This window comes from Pempheris klunzingeri, chromosome 4, assembly GCF_042242105.1.
Source record: "Pempheris klunzingeri isolate RE-2024b chromosome 4, fPemKlu1.hap1, whole genome shotgun sequence".
Classification (NCBI taxonomy): domain Eukaryota; kingdom Metazoa; phylum Chordata; class Actinopteri; order Acropomatiformes; family Pempheridae; genus Pempheris; species Pempheris klunzingeri.
The window spans coordinates 11,500,842-11,524,367 of NC_092015.1; the positions used below are offsets into that span (position 1 = coordinate 11,500,842).

Below are 23,526 nucleotides of genomic sequence, written 5' to 3' on the forward strand. Positions count from 1 at the left end.
TGCGCTTGAACATTTTAATTTACACATTTTTACTCATATTTACAAAGTGGAATTACAAAATTAGGAGCAGTTTGAGGGTCTATTTACCACATTAATACTTTTTTTGCAGCCAAAATCCAAATAGAAAATGTACAATTTGTTTGTCATCTTGCTTTGTGCATTATTTCTGAAACACACACTTTGATCACTTCAAAACTACATTTTCATGTTCATGACTGCACAGATCCGGTCTTTTCACCTTCCTTACAGGTCACCTGGAATTTTTTTGATTTTATGTATTTTTGCAAGAACAATGCGCACTGATCAACATCACCGTAGCTGTGTCAGTGTTGGCCAAAGGCGGTTGTTCCTAAATTAGCAATGTGATATTAAATTAGCTATTTAAATAACAATATTGGTAGGAATTTTCTCATTCTCACTGGAGCCGCTGCTTAACCATCTCTGCAGATCCAGTGGTTGTGACTGGTCACGTAATACGAGAGAGAATGTAACATTAAAACACTGCTGAACTACACAAATACTAATCGTAGGTATATGAAATTTTGATGTGTGGTCATCTGTGATTAATTGCATGGCCTACATCCATGCCCCTCTCAATGTCGGTAAAATCCCAAAATGTGTCCCTCTGCATGTGTCCTGTCTCTAACCTTGGTTTTTGACCTCTGCAAACTCTTTGTTGTAGTCCTCCAGTGTCTCTCGAAGTTTGGTGTTCTCTGTCTCAATGTCGTGCATCCTCTGGAGCTTCAGCTGCAGCTGCTGAGCCAGCTCCAACACAGGTACAGGATCTGTCAGAGACAACACACACCACGTTAACACGCTGCAAAGCAGATTACACAAACAAGGGCGGTGAGGTGGTGTAGTGAGCTAGGAATAACCACATTCAAGGCCCTGTGAGAGCAAGCGTTTGCCCTGGTGAAGTGTCCTTGAGCAAGGCAATGAATCTCTAACTGCTCCAGGAGAACCGTTCTGGGGCTGACCCTGACCTTTGAACTCCCCGCGGAGAATTACTGGTTCCAGCAAGGACCAAAAACTATCACACTTACTAGCAATATTATGACAAGGTGAGTTATATCTAGAGACACTGCTATGGCGACAGACCGCTGTAGGTCAGAGCCTGACTGTATTTACAGAACTAATATTATCATCTCATGTTGGATTATCACAGATTAATAAATGATCAAAGAGATCTGTGTTTATTTTAACAGATATGTAGTGCAGTAAATCAAGTTACAACTATGTGAAAAAATGCATTTGTCTGTACTGTACTTCACTGTATTTTCCTGATTCAAGTTCAATGTGTTTTCATTAATATGCAATCATTTATTTTCCAGCTAGGTTTAGTGTTCAATAATGCATCCGGTACTCTACTTATCACACTCTCATCTTTGATTATAAACCACATTGTTGTTCAGCGGTAAAATATCCTACCCTGAACATGTCTTTGTCATGAAACTTTAACACCCGTATCTAAAAACCGGTCAATTAATTTTCATTGGGTTTGAACTATTCTCAATATCGACCTCAAACACACCCAGCACTGGTCAGGCTCTACTGTCAACACTAAATGTTAGTGCACTCCACTGATTAGAAAGAAAAGAACAGAACGGAGATTTGGCTTCCTACAACTGTTTACAACACTGAAAGGTCATGGCTAGTTTTCACATTCTGTATCAACAAAACTTTATCCATAAAGGTTATTGAATGATATACTATCAGTCTTTGTATCAACAGAAACTATTGTCGGTGTACGAGATAAACTTTGGTTTTGTATGGGAAAAATAACGAATGCGTCAGCTGCTGACACAGCAAGGGAACCAGATAAGTGATACTCATAAAGAGACACAGAGAGTGGATGAGACACATTAACAACAGAGATTACTGGGCTGTGATCAGTTAAAGTGTTCACTATGATGCAGCTTGAAACAAGAAAAAAAGAGAAACATGGGAGCAGACAGATGGACAAAGTGGAGCCGTAAACTAGTCGATGCAAAAGGTAACTGAGAGATTAAAGAAGCAGAGACAGAAGGAAAAAAGACAACTTTCTGGAGGCATTTTACTAACGTCTCTGTGAACACACAGCAGGGTTAACTGTCAGTGTGATGAAGAGAGAGCCCTGTCAGTCAGGCCAATCACATCTGATTGGTGCTCATGGGTGGCAGACTGGTGACAGGCAGCCAAGAGACGCAGGCGACGCTCATCAGCATGCCAGCTAAAAGAGCAGTTTGTGTGTGTGAGTGTGTTTATGTGTGTGTGTGTTGTACAGATAAGAGGAACTGACAGCTTACAGCTGGGGGTAAGGGCTGAGTGTGTGTGTGTGTGTGTGTGTGTGTGTGTCTCATGTCTGACGCAGTTAGATATCTTAACTATGCTAATGAGAGATCAGCAGAGAACGATTGGGGAATTTCATGCTGATTTTGTGCTGTCAAGGTGACACACCATGCAGGGCTAAGCTCTGACACACACACAGTCAAGCACACACACACACACACACGCACACCTTGTCACAAACACACATGTGCACACTTGCATAGAGTCTCATAACTCCACACAATTGCAAACAAACATTAAGAAACATAACTGTATGCCCTGAATTTGGACTCCCATGTGCCTCTGCGCCCTTGAAAATCAACTTTCTCTCCCTCTTATCAAACCTTTGTCCTTCACATAGGCCCCCCTCCAAATCAACCGTACAGCCTGTTAAAAGCAGTTTGACTTGTGGGCCACTGGTGCTGAGCGCTCTCGCCAGACACCTTTAATCTAAAGCAGAGCACACTGGGCTGACTAACCAGGCCTTCAGCTGATAGAAGACAGAACAAAACACACTGTTTCCTCTTTCAAGACTGCTGCATTAGTCAGGCTGGTCTGTGTCTGTGTGCGTGTGTGCATCAGGCATTACATCATTGTCTCGCTGCAAGTTAAGAATAGCCCCGTCAGAGCTGGCGCTGACTTATTGGGAGCAGTACAATCCAAAGATATTACTGTAGGTCTATCCATGTGGGAATATGATGACCTCCTTACGCTATAGATGAACTCAACTCTTCTCTCATTCCTACATGCACAGCCCCTCCAGGGCTCCCATACAGCTGAAAATCTCCAACCAGTAGCTCTGTGACTGCGTGTGTTCTGTAACACTCTGTGCTGCGCAGCCCTCCTCGGCCTCAGTGTGCTGAACGTGACTGCTCATGTGTGCACTTCTCAGCAGCCAATCGTGGAGCGCACTTGTCATCCATATCAGGACGCACCTTCTGTTAAGACCCTCTAAAGGCTTCACCAGTAGGGATGAGAGCTCATGGGGACATATTAAGGCGTCGCACACGCCTGGATGCACAGTGAAGGAGCACCAGAGGGATGGTGTCATGCTTTTTCTCTTCCCCTGTTGGTGCTGTCTGCATGGATAAGGGGGTCTCTTGATCATGTTTTTGGACTCGGGAGGTGTCTAGACAAACACATTGAACACGGACATTCACAAGGATGCACACAGCACAGACATTAAATGTGGTCTTACCTGGGACATCGATTATTTTCTTGTACACATTCAAGAAGGCGGCTTCTGCTTCTTTACTTCTCTTACTCAACGCATCGATCTACGGGGGGAGAGAAGGGAAAAAGAATGGTTAATTGTCAGTTACACTGCCTCACATCTGAGTGTCACATCCCTACACTCCAAAGGCAGGCCCATTAATTTCACAGTAAGAGTAGTCCACATATCTGTCTATCCTCACTATGCGTCGGTATGTTGCATGCGATCATGGTTGTCTTGACAGTGGCTGCGTTGGTGTTTCCTTCCCGTGGAGTCAGTTCAGCTGTTCAGTCGATGACGGATGCGTTTCGTTTGCCGCGTGCCCGTGCGTGTCCGCGTCGGTCTGTCCTCGAGTGAGTGTGCCTAAGTCCGTCAGTCGGTCGGTGTGTGTGAGCTCGTGTGCGAATGTGTGTGTTCGTTTCCCCTCCAGCACGCTGACATCATTAAACAGCTGGCTCAGTCTTTCCAGCCACAGCAGGGGCAGATTATTCAGTCAGCTCTTAGCAGCAATACAGTGTGGATCCATTACTGATGCAGCCATTAACACAAGAGGGCACGGCATGCATTCCATCACTGATATTATTGAAATGGACAGCATTAGAATGGATCCATAAGAGATTAATGCTAAAATCAAACTGGGGGAACTTTTGCTCTGTTGTCAATGCTGAAACATGAGGCAACAAGCTCAACTATAGTCCCTGTGTCACACTTCAATATGAGAAACAGACAGAGTAGGCGAAACACATCTGAAATCAAGTCTAAATCGAGGGAAACAGATGCCAAATAAAGACATTCAGAGGGTGCTACTGTACTGGGCAGAGCTACAGCTGACTACTCTGGCTCACGCACTTAGACTAAACAGCCTTGTGTTTCTCTTCCAACTCCTCCAGCACACTCGCTGAGAGAAAAAGAATAAAGACAAAAGCCTATATAAGTCCAAATATAAAGTCTTCACATTCCCAGCCAAGCCAGTAGTGTAGTTGATGGGTGGTTTAGGGGTTCTTGCCACTGTAAACAGAGCGGGCTACATGTAATACTGCCTGGGCTCCTATGGGAACCTAATAAATCTCTTCACATGGCTTTGATTCATCTCTAGTTTTTTAGCCGCAAAACATCTGGCCCTGAGTAGGCTGGTGCCAGCACCCCTCCCTACACCCCCCCCCTTACTTCTCTATGTCTTTTGCTCAGTCTCTCTCTCACTCGATTCTCCCTCTTGTCACTTCCACGTTTCTCTGACTCATTTTTTTTTCTTTCCCTCAATCTTTTTCAGTGTCAATCTTTCTCACATGTTTCTCTGTCACACAATCATGTCTAACTGGCATGCACAGGGCTCCTGTCTTGCTCTCTTGCTCACTCACACACACACACACACACACACACACACACACACACACACACACAGTCACACACTATCCCCCCCACTATATCTCATCCTCACATCATGCTGCATCATGTACTTTACCCTCTTCATGTCCTGTGTGACATTGAGTGATCAGAATCCTCAAATGCAAGGCCATTAATGGGAGATTACTGATGCTGAGCACTAATACCTCTCACACACCAACACCAAACCTGTTCATCAGTGTTGAAATGTGTGTGCATGTGTGTATATAAGAGTATTTGTGTTATGGAACTCTGAGCCTCTGATCAATCTCACGATAAAGAAGAAACACTCACAAATCAACGCAAAAAAAATGATCTGCCGATGGCACTGAAGGAAGCCAGCTGCGTGACTGTACAATGACTGGGCCAAGGTCAGTGGTACAGCAGCTTTATATAGCCCAACATGGGAGGCAGGAAATAGACATTTAATGTAGGACACACCCTACAGTTAGAGGCAGGTTAACTGCAGGACCAGAGCCATTAGAAGACCACCCAGGATTTGCAAATACATCCCTGCTGTTCCAAACTGCAGCTCTTTCAACCAGTCCCAATGACATCTGCTATTACATGCTCCCCTGCCCCCATCCCACACACACACACACACACACACACACGAGCACACAGGCCAAGCAAAACAAATGAAGTGACACAAATGATACCTCACCAGTATCAGTAGGTTACCGATGAGAAGTGCTTGCAATTGCAAAAGGTATCCCTGACACATCCACACACACAAACACATACGTACATACGTCAGCACCTTGTGCCACCATCACTCAGCACCGCCTCGCTCCCCTATCTAACCCACAGTGTGTGAAGGGCATCGGGCTGACCTGCGTATGTGCGTGCGTGTGTGTGTGTGCGTGTGTGAGTGTTTGTGTGTGTGGCCCCAGTGGAGTCTGATAAGGGGAGGCTATGGGAAGCAGAGACTGAAGCCTTGGATAATGGAAAAGCTTATCTGATCGATGGACCAACAAGGAACACTGAGCATGCAACATACACACACAAACACACACACACACACACACACACATAACCCGTTTACCAAACTGAGGCCTTGTGGAAACAGTACTGTTATTGGTAATAATTATGACCCGAGGGCATCCACCTTTCAATGACAAAGATTAAACATAGTATCAAGACCTCCAAGTTCCTGGGCTTAAAACTTTTATTGTTCTGTCTGGGTTCCACATTCACTTAGTAAAGATTCAGGCTCCTGGGTAAAATGCTTAAGGATGAGTTACTGTGGGACTTCCAACAGGAAGACCCTCTGGTTTCTGGTACTGTCTTGTCCTTGATCAAAGCACGGAGGGGTAAGCAAACAAAGCCAGGCTAAAATTACACATTCTCAGAGCTGCTCATGTTGTGGCATGTGAGCGCACAGAATAGTCGACTGATTGATGGGCTGCTCAAAGACTGGCGCGGGTGTACAGTATTATCTCAATAATCATAAGATAATGTCTTTCTCAGTTCCGCGACCACCCACTATGCGCCTCAGCGTGTTCTGGTGTGCACGCCGTCGAGGTGTGTCAACATGAGGATGGTGGAAACAGCTGACAAAGCCCCAATTATATTGCTGCTGTTTCTATTCTCTAAATAGACTGTGGATCATCAGCAGAACATGGTGGAACCACTATAAATTACAGCATTTTTACATAACCACTGGCTGTGGCTGCTGCTCTAACACAAGAATATGGAAACTAACCCAGTGTTAAACTGTAATATTCTATGGCCAGTAGCAAAGCAGCCCTGTCACTATCCATTGAGATGATTTTGTTTCTGCTCATGTGTGTGTCCGTGTGTGTGTGCGCGTGAGCGTCCTGGGGAAGAGATAGTGTTGGGCTGAGTGTCCACCCACTCCAACCCCAAATAACGCCCCAGTCTAAACCAGCCGCTTCCACTCCTACCCTCTGACTTTCACATATGGGAGTGAACTGGAAATGCGTGGCTGCCAGAAAGGAGGAGTCATGATGGAAGTAGGCCAAAATGATGGAGGAGGAGATAGAGGGGAACGGTGGGAGTATGATATAGCGAGCGCGCACACACACAAAAGTCACCTCTAATGGGTCAAGGTAAACAAAAACTAAGGGCACAACATTAAATTGAAAGTAAATAAATGTGCCACAATGAACAAAAATGACTCATGGTTCACCAGATCAACAAAAAACTGCACATATCCCCACCGAATCATGCAGGCAAACATAGTCTGAGGAAATAGCATTCGGTGAGTTGTGACTGGCTAGAGCCGGGGTTTTGTGGTGCCTTTTTTTGCAGGATGCAATTTAAACACACCCTCGGGCTACAGGACTTCATGAATAGGACAGAAAATCAAGAGCAGAGCAGAGCGAAGAAAAGAGGGAGAGGAAAGAGGGGAAATGAGATAGTGGCAAGAGAAAGAACAGGAGATGGCGGAGAGAAGAGACGAGAGGGAGAAGTGAGAGAGAAGACGATTTAAGAGAAAAGAAGGGCACTGAACGGGGAGCAAGACCAGTTAACGAATGTCAAACAGGCTTTATAAAATGCACTGTTAGTATGCCGTGCTTGAGCATGTACGTCTAACACTATGTCAACACAAGTTTTCAATGACACACTCACCTCTCCTTGGAAGCTCTTGAGCAAAGGGGCAACCTGTTTCCGTAAATCCTACAAAACAAAAAGGGGAGATTAGTCAGATAATTAACAAATCAATTTTAGAATACACACTTAACACAGGAATATGTGGTATTGATGTTCAGAAGCAGCTCTTCCAAGTTTTATACTAAAAGACCAACGAGACCAAGTAATTTACTCATTGAAATCAAGCAGCGACCATTCTTGCCAAAGCCAATGAATCACGAGTGATGCGTGAGCACTGATAAACATGAGGGTAGGGAGGAGGCCAGGTTTGTACCCTGAGGTGCTCTGGCGGATTGCGTTCCTCATCAGAACAGGTGCAGCACCACCTGGGCCACCCAGAGGCACCACTAGTGCGTGTGAGACAGAGAGTGAGTGAGCCAGAGAGTAGGCCTACAGTTAATGCAAATTGTCTGCGCACACCAAGTTTTTACTATAAAGCAAATGCTTTTCATCCTGCAAGTCCCATTGCATGACTTTCCAGTACGAGTCAGCGGTTTTAGATTAGATAGCCAGTCGAGTATGTATCTGGGGAACATGCAAATCACCATGCTGTTAGCTGAGCCTACATCCTGACAAACTGAACTGGAGCGTACGGTAAAAAGCACGGCAGAATAGGACATTCTGTACAGGAACATTTGATTTGCACAGTTTGTGGACACACACATACTCACAAAACTGCCTAATGAAGATGTGAAGTAGGGCAACGACAGATGTGAGCTCGGGAGACTCTGCGCCTTTTAGAAACCTCCGCCTAAAAGCCTAACCGATGCTGCAGGGAGCATGCGTCCCAAACTGACCTGGGACCAGTGTCTGGGGCTGGTCTAATCCCAGGTTGGTCCAGACAGGCCGCTTGTCTGGGGCTGAGGACAGGTCATGACCTCAGTGACCCTGCCCTATTGTTACCTCATCAGGGGTCGTTGTGGCTGTTTGTCTGGGCCAATTCAATATTCCCCTGCTGGGGATAATGACCTCCACCCCGCCCCTGCCGTCTCTCCCCCTTCCCTGCTCTGGCTCTCCCCTTCTCTCACACACACACACACACACACACACACACACACACACACACACACACACACACAGAGGATGAGCATACACAAAAAGACACCCACACAAAACACCAGAGAAGTGGCAGTTCTGTCATTTGCATTTGATTCTGATTATATCCTATTTTTTTCATTTCAGAGCTCTGTTTCCTTTCAGTTAGTTTTGAGATGACAGGCACGGGTTCCTCTTTGGATTAATACATTTTTATCTTATTTTGCTTCAGTTTAGGCTCCATTGTTTGGTGAGAGCCAAGCAAAACGCACTCACACATCTGTCTGATAAAGCGTGAATTAATGTTAAAGACCTTTTTCATTTCACCATTTTACTCATGGTTTACTATTAAAACTGTGGCATCAAATTTATGTATTTGTGTATGGTCTGTGATCAAAAAAGCAAGAAACTTCTATATAATGTAATGCAGTCTGGTCCAGTAATCCACCAATAATGTTTGTTCAAATCATGTTTAACTTTTGGGGACCATCTCAACACTTCCATTTTTTAAAACAATACTCTGAAGCTGCTATTTTACTGAATTTTTAATTAAAGTGCTAATGTCATTTGAGTTGAGATGTATATCCTCTCATCTTGCATTTTCATAGTCCAGGTTTTGGGGGCGACAAAACACTGCAGCTTGATAAGCTTGTGTGCGCACACACACACACTCACACTCACAGAACATACACTGCACCCAAAAAACAAACACATTCAAATAACATGCAGAGGCAAGCCGCTGCTTTTGCAGGAGACCCGAGCTCTGAACCCCTTTGGTCCACTCTCGGGTGCTCCCCTCCCTGCCCCCTCCACTTCTCAAGATTTATGACCATATAACATAACAATGCACACAGACACCATGGTCAATCTGTGTGTGTGTGTGTGTAGTAAGGGGAGTGGAGGGGGCCAGGCAGCAGGAGATGGATGGCTGGTGTGTGAGCTGCCGGCAGACAGCAGACAGGCCAGCCCGAGGAATCCTCCAGGGAGTATGGAACTCCCATTCGCTGTCTGTCTGCCCTGCAGCTAAACACAAACGTGTGTATGTGCATGCGTGCACACACACACACACAAGCACACACAAAGTTGTTTTACTACCAGTGCCTCTGGCTAGCAATCTTTGGGACATTTTACAACCATTCCCACCCTTGCCTTTATAACAGTGTGGTAGAGGAGACTTGACTAACTAAAAGGAAATTAAGAACTGGATGAATAATTCAGGCAACTTAGGAAGCACAGTGAGATGTAGTCTCAAAAAAAAAATTTAACAGTGTGTCAGTCCTAATGAATTATGAAAACTTTGTTTTCACGCTGCATTTCTTTGCACTACTTTCAAAATGCTACAAAAGCCTGCCTGTGTGTGTGTGTGTGTATGTGTGTTATTATGCAGACCATGAGTGCAGTTCACGCCAAGTACAGCTCAGCAGACTAGACACAGTCAACGTGGGCCGGTCTCCTGGTTGTTGAATAATGGATCAGAGACGGACTCCCGCTCAGCCTAATGCAGTCTGATCTGATGTGACTGTGATCTCCGCTGACTGGTGCAGACCACAGAGAGCTGACAGCCCGCTCTATAGGCTGGTCAACCACACACAGCCACGCAAGAGACAGAAAACACAGCTCCGCGAACGCACACAAGACGATCGGGGCATTTTTAATCAAGCGCGGGCCATCACGCCTTATGAAGCAGCCTATTTGGTAGGCAGCCTCGATGCTTACACACATCCAAACGCCGGGAGTTTTAGTGCCGATTCCTATTGAGCCTGTTACAGCCCTGTAATGAATCCTGTCGCTCGTCTGGCCTGGCTCAGATTCCTCCTCCACATACCAGGGAGATGCCAGGGGCCACACAGACGCCAGAGGAGCCTTCCTAAATCACAGCCTTGTTACACTGATGAATGTGTGTGTCCTGTTCTGTGATCTAGGCTATCTGCCTCCGTGTGTTTGTGTGTGCGCCTCTGCTCCTCTGCATGTTTTCTTTGTGTGCATGTCTCTCTCTGCCTGCGTATGTGTGTCTCTCTAGTTATGTGGTTATGCTTGAAATGAGATTAGAGATGACTGTGTAGGGTAAAGTGAAATTAGTGTCTTTTATATGCAGGTACAGTTTCCTCTGGTGTATATTCCTCTACACCAGGTGGGCTACAACCTGAAGTCAATAGTCGCAGTCCTCATCCTGTGGTAACTATAATAGGCCTACTGTCAACTCCACCGAGAGTTGACAATTTTCTATCCACCGTCTACTCCATTCATACATAATTCATACTACCATCAATAATTCACCATGGTGACATTACCAATAATAACACAACAATACTTTGTTTTCGCTGTGTGGTTTAAAATGTGTTGCCTTGGTAACAGAGATGAAACAAATATTCCCAGGAGGAGTGATGGGAACACAGGAACAGGACAGAATTCCCTCCTGATCCCACTTAGTAGTGTTGTCACACTCTTTCTTTCTCTCCCTCCTGCTCTGGCGCTCTCTCTCTCTCTCTCTCTCTCTGTCTTTCTCTCTCTCTCTCTCTCTCTCTCTCTCTCTCTCTCACACATACACACTCACAGACCACACTTTCTGCACGCATAAAAAACTAGGTCAGATAATACAAACTCCTGAGGGGTTTTCTGTTTTGTCTCTTTAGGATTTCAGGGAAACTAATGGAGAGACTATTTTTGGGAGCCAAGCCCGCATCTCTGCGCCGTCTACTCCTCCCCTGCTTTCTTAGTAAATAATCACCGCTACATTTATGAGGAGGAGAAGAGACGAAGAGAAACACTGAGGCAAACTATGATTGTCAAAAGAATTGCGGGATATATGCGTGGTTGTGTGTGTCTGTGAATATCGGATTTTCTCACCTCTGGTGTGTTCTTCTTGAACTCGCGGCTCAGGTCGATTAGTTTCTTCCTGGACTGTTCACTCTCGTCCTGTCTGTTGGCAAGCTGTGTGGCGGTGGCGTCTAGTTCTTTCTGCAACGCAAACACACAACTTTTTTAATTTGCTGAGAAGAGAGCTGCCTATTTTAATCATGCTTGGCATTATTGTTACTGTCATTACAATCAGCATCATTGTCATCATTCTGAATTTAAAAAAAAAAAAGACAGGAGCTGTTTTCCGACTAGACAGCAGACTCCTTGACCCATCTGGCATGCTGCAGACTACCCGGCTTGCCTCAGCTGAACTTGGCCAGTATACTGCGGCAGCAGAGGCAGAGAACAGAACCACAACACCGATGCCACGCCAAGGAAAACCCGTCTCCACCAGTAGTTCACTCTGCTACCAGCACAAGCAACATCTGAGCCATTCAGCCTGTCAGTCAATCAGTCACCACGGTGTCGGACATAACAACCTCTGTAGCAATAGACTACTACTACGACTACTACTACTACTACTGCACACACAGTTCACTACAATTATTGACTGTCTGCACCAGACGACGCCTCCCCTCCCCACATAACAACGACAACAGCACAATTATCAACAACAGCAGTGTTGTCAAGGCTGCGGCAGGACCCGCCTCTATCCACATCCATTTTGTATTGTTATTAATAGCTATTTATGGGACTTGTTCCAGATGATGGGCCAAGTGCTGACATTAACAAGACGTTCAGGCCTTGTAAAGATTGTATCTCTCTCTGCCGAGTGTGTGAGTGTTGCTGGATTATGTTTCTGTTGGATTCTTGCCCTCTGTCACGCTCACTCCTTTTTTCCCCCTCATTTTTCCGTACTCTCTACAGATCATCCACTCACTCATTCAACCAGCAATAGCTTCTCCTCAGTTTAAATCTCTCTTTGCTCCCCTCACTCCGCCTCTCTCCCCTTTTCGCCCCCCCCTCCCATCCACCTCCTGTGAGGCCGCCCACCCCTGAGAGTGATTAAACGCTGCTGAAGGGCCGTTATGCTAACTAACACACTAATCATTTAATACACACATTACCACAGGGGCCCTTGTGGCTCAGTCTGCTGACAAGGTCCCAAAACACACTCACGCACACATGCCCACCTCCCCACATTGCCTACACCCCCAACACAGACAAGAAAATACAACCCTCTACAGAAATAGTGTGATCAAGTACTAATTAGGAGATTTTTTCCCCCATCAGCATTAAGTTTAATTCCCTGACCAGCCATGATCGCGATTTATCCACAAACCATTAAAAAAATATAACAAATGTTGGTCGACTGTCCTCTGCAATGGATTCTACGCAGAAGCACAGGACGCTTGAAAAAAGAAAAAAAAAAAAGGAAAAAAAACTGCTCACTTGCTTACATGCCATCTTGCTCTCGCTGCCCGTGGAGCAGTTGATGTAGCAGCCTGTCTGCCCATGGCCATGGAGCAGCTGCACTATCTGTTAGTGAACTCGAGCGTGCGCAGAAGCTTGTGCAACGCTTGATGAAAGGAGGAACCTAATAAATTTTAATCATGTTAAATTAATTGTCAAAAAATGAATGCTCTAGTTCATGAACAGAGGTGTAATTATTATATTGGTAAAGATTAGCTACAGGAACAAGAATATGAGGCCCTGTTGGTTCAAGATAGTAACAGATAGTAGTCGATGGCTGATATTAATCACACTTTATGTTATTAGGCCTTAAGACTCACTTTAATCATTTAAATTTAATAACTCGGTGGAGCACTTCAGTTTAAAGGCAGAAGGAGTAGGATTTTCCTAAAAAATGTACAACGATCATCACTTCTGACCCACTAGAAGTGTATGGTGGTGTCTATATCTGCAGAGACTCTTCCTGCTGCCTGTACTTTCTTATTTTGCCACGTTTGGGATGGTTCTGGGTGTCAATCTTCAATGGGGCAGTGGGTGTGGCGCCCAGCCAATAACAGCACACAGGGTGTGAGGGCGGTACTCTGTAAAAACGTAGCGACCGGGCACCAGATCGTAAGCACACACTGAACAGGATGTGTTGAAGGGAAGGAGTGGCCAACTTTGAGCCACATTCAACAAATCCTATTCATTCTGCCTTTAAAGCCTGATCTGAAATCAGAAAGCGTGCGCAGCAACCAGGACAATTTTAGGTATATCCCAAAAGCAAAGAGATAATGCGGTTAATCATCTAAGTATTAAACACTAGGACTTAATTTTGAAAATATAGAATCTGCCTCTGAGAGTGCATGATCGAAATCACTACAGAAGTGAAATACCATGGACGGCTTATTACAGAGCACAGGTTTTTGATTATGAGCTGTGTGTGTGTGTGTGTGTGTTATGTACCTCAGGACACAATTAAGTGCATCAACTTGAATAATAACGTGAAATGAAGTTTGGTTTGCATTACATCTAAAATTACCACTGCCTCTAAAGCACTGTTTATTTAGCACTTATATGTTTTACTCCTATCTCTGCTTGCTGGGTTCATAAAAGTGAGGACATAACCTTCACACTATATGATAACACTATTTCATTATACACTATTGCTTTTCTGGTCATTGTTAATGACGGTAGTAAATGCACAGCTCAAATTGTTGCTTATTGAGTTGAAATAAATAACCTCGTAAACAATATCTTCGTTATTAAACTTGTCAGAATGCCCTTTGATATGCAAATGAGCTCATGCAAACTTCAGGTACACTTGTTTCCAGCTAAACAGAGGTATCCAAAAGTCAAAATAATTCAACACAATAAGCCAGACTGTTCATATACATTGATTAATGAGCTCTGTCTCTGAGCAAAACTGAAATAACCACTAGGGTCCTGCTTAGGAGGTCATGTGCCAATCCCTGACGCCCTTGATTCTGTCCAATCCCTGTCCAAAACCCTGCACATATCCCAATGTGTTACCAAATCCCCATTCCAAAAAAAATTCTCACTGCTAAGCTAAATAAACACATCACACATGGAAGAGGATTGATTCAATGCCAAGTGGGCAAGTAATTATGGGCATGGTCTCAGTTTATAAAAAAAAAAAAAGGAAAAAAAGCAAAAAAAAAAAAAAAAAAAAAGGGACCCTCAGACCCAGTCAGGTTTTGGCTATGCAGCAAACTCTCTGCCCACATCAGCAGACATGGGCAGACTTTACACTCATCTTGCTGATGGAGCGTAACATCCAAAAGTGCACAATCCCTGCTGCCTGCCCCTTGTTCGCACACATCAGATCTAACTGACCGTTAGGACACTGACACTATTTCCATTTTAAGCAACATATTACAGACATGATACGTAGTCATATTCAAGTAGGTTAAGTGAAATCCTGAATAGGTATGTTTGGGTATTTTCTCTGCTGAATGTTGTTTTTGTAAAACGAGGCATCATGGCTAAATAAAAGTGGACTGAACTGTGGTCAGTGTACATGTTGCAAAAGGTGCAGACTTAAGCTTAAAAAAAGATGAGAGGTGTCCTTTTTCTCTTTAAACTTTTGTTCTTTGTTTCAACTATAAAAACACACTGGTGCAAATATCGGTTTGTTTTAAAGAAATATTTTTACACTTTTTTCAGTTTAGAAAAACAATTTTGAGCTTGCAAAGTGTTTGACACAGGCTTTTCCCTAAGCAACTTTTTTTCCAATGACCAAATGTGTACTTATGGTGTCAAACTGACTTTCTACATCCCCTCTGAAACTTTGTTTCAAACATTTACTTAGGACCAACAGATGCAGCGTCCTCACAAGGTAACATTCTCGTATGTATTACGGGCATACAGTTGCAGAGCCCACGATTAAAACCAGTATTAGTATTATGGATGATCTGTTTGAATTCTTTGCAGCAACGACTGTCAGTGCCCAATTGGTCCGGCTACCCGATCCTTGCTAACACCCCACATAGCAGTTTATATTACTGCCGTGACTAAAGATAGCAGGAAGCTAGATTAATAGATAGCTAAATAGAAAGATGAAGACCATTTCATGTTTATAATAACTGGAATGGTGGCATCTGTCACTATCCATCTAATGTCATGACAGTGAACGGCGTCACTGTGAGCAGACTGGGCAGAGCCTTTGCCTGTTTCAAACAGGTCAGGAGTGCAGACGTGGCCTGTTTCAGAGCAGAACTAAATAATATCTGTCAATACATGCCTAATGAGGTAGACAGACATATCAAAGCTATGGTGCAACAAAACTTTCAACAAAGACTCATTTACTGTAGGGTTTATTAGGAATTTATTATGAAGCATCCACTAACAGCAAGTCAATTCAGCTATTTTGTTGACTTTGACAAGCTCCAAACTTTGGGCAAGGCTGCTCTACGGGGGCTCTGCCATCTGGCATACCGCAGGGATTTTCTGTCTATCATGTTCGACATCAACGATTGATATCGTGCTAGTTTGATAAACCTTCCAAATTAACATGTCTGACAAGGAGCCCAGACATGAATGAAGAAACTCTAATTAACAAAAAAATCCAAAAAACATGCAAATGAATGGAGTCTATATTTCACAATACATGACTAATTTAGTGACAAGAAATATAATTAATTGTGCTGGCAAAGTGGAAATAGTTGCGCTTGTGTTGATGCTTCAATGTAGCGCCTGCAGTGCACCACAGAGCACCAAACAACATGCATGAGAAACTTGTGTACTCTGCTTGGGCCTTCAGGCTCAGTCTCTAGGGTCAACGCTCTCCGGCTCTCCTTGGACTGACTTTGAAATGTCTAACTTTTCAAGTCTGAAAACAGTTTAATTTACTGGTGAATTAATTCATTTAACCATTCACATTAACTCCATAGCTATTTTTAAATCTGGCTACGGCTGGTTAGGACTGCACTGTCTAGTTTAGCAGACGATGGAATATGGTGTGTGCAGGGGAGCATTAAGTGGGCTGTAATGTCTGTGTGATTGCTGTAACAGCCCTGCTTGGCTTGGCTGGACTGGCCCACAGCAGCAGTCCCTGTCCTGGTTCATTTGGTCGTCTGGTCAGCTGTAAAGACGATTGGAACAGATTGCCAACACTCCCTAGAGAGACTTCAACACCGACTTGGCCAAGAAGCCTCCCGCACACTGCTCCACACACGCGTGTGCTCTCACATGAATGCACAGACAGGCCGCTGCAGTAACTTGGGGAGCCCAGTCTTTCCACATTCTTTTGAACTCCGTTTCAAAAGAGGAAGTCTGCTAACATGTTCACCCAGCGAAATTTGGCATGGAAAGCCATGTTTGCAGCTAAGAAGGGAGTCTGGGCCAAAAGAAAATGAGTATCTCTCCATCCTACCACTGTGGTAATAATACTAATCACAGATAACAGTCACGGTAAACAAATCCTATTACCACTGGCCATCGGACCCAAGGTGTATGTGTGTGTGTTCATCTCTCCTAATGAAATTCCTTCCACTCGTCTGCAGGCAGAGAGAGGCCTTCTATCTGACTAATTCGCTCTAATTACTCTAATGAGCCACAGGTGATGATACAGTGAGACTGATTAATTAAATGGGAGGCACCAATCAGGCATGTCTGATTATGCCAATCATATCGACTACAGACTAAATGAGATAACAGGAGACAGACGCACTTTAATTGAGGTATCAAAACTTCATGGAATTCCTTATACCCTCACGCTCCGACGATGCCGAGACAGATAGGCTAGTGGAATGACAACAAAGTTATTGTTATGTACACAGTATGAAGTCAATCTGCAGCTGCCGTCTGTGCTGCCACGGTGACCAGGAGTGCACACAGAGGAGAGCACACCACACAGGGATTTGCTTCAGATCTCATCCTCTGTAGAATAATTGGGACTGTAACTGCTAGAAACACTTTGTTTACACCTAGTCTGCAGTCACACATGCCAAGTAGTCTGCCACTACTCGTTTAGTCCAAACACAGAGTAGGTTAACTGCTCCACATTCGGTGTATGTTTTACACATTAATCTAATGGAGTACCACTCTTGAATTCAAGCCAGGCGTAGACACAGACAGAGAAAAATACATTTACTTCTTCGCGGTAATACTAACACAATATTAGTCACATTAGAGAAGAGGCTAATATTTCAAAATAAAACATTTCTGTGTGCATTACGAAGTGTGAAGCCTTTTGCAGCCGCTGTACTTGGCAACATGACACAAAGGTTTAAGAGATGAAGTTTTCTGTCCCGCCAGTGCACTCAGTAATGTTTCCTTTTATCTCTGACATGTCTGAGGCTGTTATGTGGTTATGATAGTAAACAGTAAAGGCGTCTGGAAAGATGTCTTATCTGAAATCTACGAGGCCTACCTATGAAGCTCCCCCTCCATCTCCCCATCGCAGCTTTCCACCTCCTATGCGGCTGACTGTTCTGTATGCCAAACCTACTGTGTGGGGGTGGAGTCGTGGGGTGGCGGCTCAGTCAGGAGCGACAGCCACGCTTGCTACAACGACACGGTACATGATCACAGATCACAGGAACGCCCCCTCAAAACACAGCACAACAGCAGCACAGATAAGAGACTACAATCCTGGCTGCCTGTCTGCCTTCCTACCTTTGACATAGCAGGGTGCAAAACTTTAAATGTGCCAGCAGACGCTGCTTTCACAAACCACGCAGGGTTTGAAGACACAAGTCATATCCTCCTGAATCTTCGTATTTTGCTTTTCCTCTCACCCACTGGAGTCGAAGCCGCAAAGTTTTCTTAACCGCAAGCTAAAACAATAGTTTCACCGTGACAACTGAGGCCTAAACACTTGTATGTGTGAATGTGTGTGTGTGTGTGTGTGTGTGTGCGCGTGTGTTTGTGCAAATGTGTGTGGATCTGTGTTTGTGTGCAGAACGGTTGGGGGCGGGGGTCAGCCTACCACTCTCCACAGTCTAACAAGACGCTTGTGGTCCCTGAGCGTTTTGCTCCTTTTTTTGAACACAGATCCATATCTACCAACAGCACAGGAGCTGTCAAGACTCACCTCACTGACGCTGACGCAAGCCTGGATCAAAAACAGCCTTTTTACACCGCAGCCTCGTTTGTATTGATCCATGTTTCTCTGCTGAGAGACTGGTTGTTGTTTTATCTCCCCAACATCCAAGCCTTAACTCTCCTGAAGCTTACTGAGAGCTAGTCATTATTTTGCTCGACCTATTGTCTGACAAGGGGTTTCAGAGGCCAGGCCTAAGCCTAACTACAAATATAATGAGACTAAGATGGTTTCTGGCATGGAGGAAGTGTAGCTCACTTGGTCTCATTTTGCAGAGTTCGAATTTAGCTGGAGGCCTGTGTCACAAAGGGTGAGTGGTGTGGAGGGTGCAATGGGAGGAGAGGGGTATGGCGATATGCTAGGGTGTAATGCATTGGTGAAAGGGCAAGATTTTTCATCCCTGCGTTTACAGGGTGGAACGGCTAGGATATTGAGATCTGAGATAGGATCAGAGGGTAGTGAGCTGTTTCAGCTACGATAAAGGCCACGCATTACAAACAGAGCAGAGATAGAGAAAGAGCCCAAATATATATATATATATATATATATATATATATATATATATATATATATATATATATATATATGTGTGTGTGTGTGTGTGTGTGTGTGTGTATATATATTTTTGAGAGAGAGAGAGAGAGAGAGAGAGAGAGAGAGAGAGAGAGAGAGAGAGAGAGTATCACACCTCTCATCCCTGAATTAATGCCTCCATTCTGCCAGGAAGCCATTCTGTGCCAGTGAGAGGAGATTGGGAAGGGGATGAGTACACAGATATGGACTAAAAAATGGAAACTGTGATCATGGAGAGGGGCGATAGGGATTAATCAAGTCTGGGAGAAGAGTGGGGCTCTCCAAGCCCTGAAGCACACATACAAGCCTGGGTCCCAAGGACTCTGGCAACAACTGACATTGGTGCTATTATGAGACATCAAATGTACATGCCAGTAACAATCAGTGGATAATGACAGGGTCACAGGTGTAGGCTAGCAATGTTGTAATGTCCTATCTACTTATCATCATATACTTGTATCTGGGCTAGTCTTTTTGGGCCAGAAAGTTTAAGACCCTTGATAATGGAGCAGTGTCTAAAGTTGCGCTAATGTAGTTAAGATCTGATCTGTTCGCAAGTTGTTAGCCTATTCGATTTGTTGTAATTCACTTAGATTTCCATTTAAGGCCCACAAGCAGCTTCATGCTATTGGCATAGGACAGTGAACAAGGTCTGCATCACCCTCATGTGCCTCTGGTACATTAAATCCCTGCACTGCATGATGCCCTTTTCCGCATTTTAATTTAGCCATGTCTATCTGTTGTATCCAGTAATTTTCAAGACGCCTGATGATGACACATCAGCGGGAGTTGTGCCACAGCCTATAAAAGCAGCATGTTGACTTCTACACATAAATCAAAAGCATATATCAAAATGTCCCATTAGGTTAGATATATCTAGACTCTTTAATGTGTCCAGCTCATGCCGTCAGTATTTTCAAGCACGGCCTAGCCTTCTGACAGAGTTTGACACTGATGGTCTATACGATCAACGTCAACAGAGCATGTCCTGGGGCTATGTCTGACTCAGCCTTTATGAGTAAGAGTTTTCTGCTCTGCTTGCACGACTTTTGAGAGGAAAATGCAGAGAAACACAGTGAGAAAGAGAGAATAAGCGTAGCTAATCCTTACAGTAATGACAGAATAATTAGCTTGCATTAGGCTACGTAATGGGTTGTAATTATATCATTTATTCTGTGTTGTGAGAATGTAACATACAGCCTGCACAATGAAGGAAGAGGAACTGAGCTCAGTGGGAAGTAGGATGGAGCATGTGTAAGAGCTCAGGCTTTTTCTATTGATTGATCCAAACATCAAACGAACCACTAGAGTAATGGGGGGAGTGAAGGACAGCTAAAAGCTATTTGGAGCCTTCACTGCATAAAAGACTTGACCTGTTCCACACAGCCTACATATCAAAACCATCAAACAGCAATCAATAGACCAAAGCGGTCAACTCAACAAACCGTCACCCTACTAAAACATCAAACCCCCAGCCCAAGCGTCAGATGATAGGCTACACTCAGCTTATCCATTACCATCAGATAAAGAGGAGATAAAACACAGAGCCTAATCCTTTCATGTGTCGTGACAGCCACAGCAGCCTCCAAGGCATTCCTTCAGTCTGGCTCTCAAATAGTTTTATGGCGGAAGGCAGCCATTCAGTCAGCAAGCCAGCCAGTCAGGGCTGTTCTGGTCTGTTTGTCTTATTTCACAGTTTACACGCTGTTTTATAGGTAGTTATTATGGTCACCATGGTGATGCCATACATTTTTATAGTCTTTGGTCTGAGGGCAGAGAGTGTAATAAACGAAAAAAAACACACACACACGTGAAAACAAAGACTCACAAAACACACTCCTGCTGTGGAAAGGTCTCCTGTCCCTCCCTTCCTACCTCCCTCACTCTTTATCAGTCTCACCAAATGCCTATCTCCCTACTTTCTTGTTCATGTGAAACATGGATAGGCTAACGCAGAATTGTCCTCTCTCATTCCACATCTGGAGCTGATCAGAGGCCTCCTGGAAGTTGAGGCCTCTGGGCCTATTAATAACCATACCGCTGAACTCAGGGTCAGACAGCAGTCAGCGGATGAGCCTGTGTCTACTAAACACACAGTCCCTTCCCCCTTCCCCCTTCCACAAGAGGACGACTCTCACTTTTAAAAAATGAGACGGCAGGCTAGAGAGCTTAGCATTGTACATCCAGTTAAATGCTTTTTAAATTGGGACATACAGAAGAGTCCTCCAACTCAAGCAGCAACTAAAGTTTTTCACAAATACATAAAAGACTTCATTTTGAAATTCATCCTTTTAAAAACAAAATACACGAACACAGGAAAACAGCCAGCGCTAATTGTGAGACGATTTTTTCTCCCTTGAGAAAAGACATGAGAAAATAGCTTCTTCTTTACACGTCCAAACAAGTTCAAGTTCGAGGAGGCTAGACCTGTTAAAGGCAAGACAGATGGTAAAGTCATCATCTGTTGGCTCTCAAGGTTAGGCCAGTCAGACAGCCCAGGTCATACTGAGGTCTGCAGGGTCAGGACACCTCTGAACCCAGACTCCAGCCTGACAGCTGCTCAGGTCAAATGTCAGGGAGAGGTTAAGGTACCGTCTGAGGACGTCCAACGAATTTAACAGATACAGGACTGTGCATCATTTGTATAGAATTTCCAATGTTTTGGTAGACAAAGCCATGGACCAGTCAAACCTTAATTAAACCTCCATTAGGCCAAGCGTGTGAGGTAATAATAGCAGGGTGCTCGTAGTCTACACTACTTCATCTGAATCCCTCTACAATCTAAATTAAGTATATAAATGATTTTGCTTCACTACACTTAAAAACAGCCGTCCTCTCCCTCAATGATTATACCTTAAAAACTGAAAATACACACGAGCAGTCAGTGTGTGCTGTTCCTCAACAGTTTGTAAGTTTGTATGCTGAAAGTTCGCCAGCCTACAACAGAAAACTAGACCATACTGAATGCAAAGAACAATTTGTTAAGTATAACCCACCCCCAATGAACACACACACACACTCACTCACACATACATACACGCACCTGTGAATACAGGGTAGTTGAATCATCATAATCGGTGGTAGTTTTCTGCTGAGCCCAGCCAGCAGTCTGTGTTATTTTTAGAGGGCTGACACAGAAGCAGGCCGTCCATTTACTCTGTGAGCTGGCAGCAGGACCATCACAGCTCTGGTTGCTTTTAAACTACCAAAATGGGAATGAGCTCAACATAAACACTGCAAAGGTGTGGACACTTACAGAAATGAAATTAGCTCAGATTCAGGGGCTATTATGATTCCATTACTTTAACATTAGGCTCCTTATAACACAAGGTGGTGTGAGAAAATGCCAGTTCCACACACATTAAACCATCACACCTCACATCATCTTATAGCTGTGACGATACCTGCTTAACTTTATAACGGGAGTCAGACTTTTAAGTAATTTTAGATCACACAGTGTACTGAGTAATAGTAGGATGATGTGAAAGTTTGAGGGAGTCACAGGAAACTGGAGAGAGAGCTGAGGCTAAAGGTTGAAGGCTGTTCCCATCTGATGTGACTGATGGGCTGAGCCTGAAGACCGGCTATGGATCTAGCAACTGAGGCCATGATTGACATTGAAAATCACACAGTGTGAGCTATTAGCAGATAGCAATTCATATCATAATTCAATCCCTACACCATTAAAGTGCACCAATATCATAATTCAATACTAAGAAGCATTAGCCTGTAGCACACCAATATCATAATTCAATCCTGAGGCCATCAGCCCATGCCAATATCATAATTCAATACTTGGACCATTAGGACACGCCAATAGGCCTATTAGAATTCAATACCTGTGGTCAATGATCTAACAGGACACTGATACTGGAGTCATGGGTTGACATGAGATGAGGTCTGCACATAAGGATCCTCAGGCCTTATTTAGCCCAGACTCCTTGATAACAGCGAGATAAACAACACTAAAATTAGGTAGGGCAAGTGGTTCACCAATAAGCTTGGCTTCACCAGACGCTGAAGGCCACAGAGTGTTTGCTGCAGGAATAAATTTTCAGCAGGCTTATTCAGAGGGACACGTTTGTTGAACAAAATGAAGCGCTGCATTAGCTTCAAACTCAGCAGTGCGCTCAGCCAAACTTGTCAAAAATGTTTCAAACACTGGCCCCCAGTGTGTGACCGTCTGCAGTTGGTCTAAATTATCACATTGTGGTACCTTGTGGAAATGGGACTCCTTTTCGTTTTCTGGTCCATTGCCTCTGTTTATATTTCCATGTTAACATCTTGTTTAACTCCTCTAAAATACTGCAAATCTCATCCAGACTCGGCTTGCTGGGTCATCAGAAATCTGCACCCTAACAACCAATCAAATGGTTTTTAAAGGCTCAGATTTCCTCGGCTGCTTTAAGTCAATTTTTCACCAAAGTTGTCATTATTCAAAAGTTATTCCCACCACACATTTCTTAGGTTTCCTCGCCCAACTCTAATCCTCATGTACTGCACGTATAGAGTAAAATGACTGGAGTGGAAAATACAGGAAAGAACGATGTTTTTCTAAAAAAAAAAAAAAAAAGTGACAAGT

The 23,526-nt window shown here is 44.1% G+C and overlaps 1 protein-coding gene across 2 annotated transcripts in view; it reads right to left on the reverse strand.

The window, feature by feature from the left end:
- The window catches only part of cux1b (cut-like homeobox 1b), a 56,623-nt gene that overhangs the window by 27,097 nt on the left and 6,000 nt on the right, over window positions 1–23,526 (reverse strand). For both annotated transcript variants that reach the window (XM_070829304.1, XM_070829303.1), the window contains exons 2-5: window positions 11,402–11,512; window positions 7,499–7,546; window positions 3,506–3,584; window positions 648–785 (exon numbers count right to left, since the gene is read on the reverse strand). In XM_070829304.1, coding sequence (XP_070685405.1) covers window positions 648–785; window positions 3,506–3,584; window positions 7,499–7,546; window positions 11,402–11,512 — 376 coding nt within the window. The remainder of the gene's footprint in view (window positions 1–647; window positions 786–3,505; window positions 3,585–7,498; window positions 7,547–11,401; window positions 11,513–23,526) is intronic.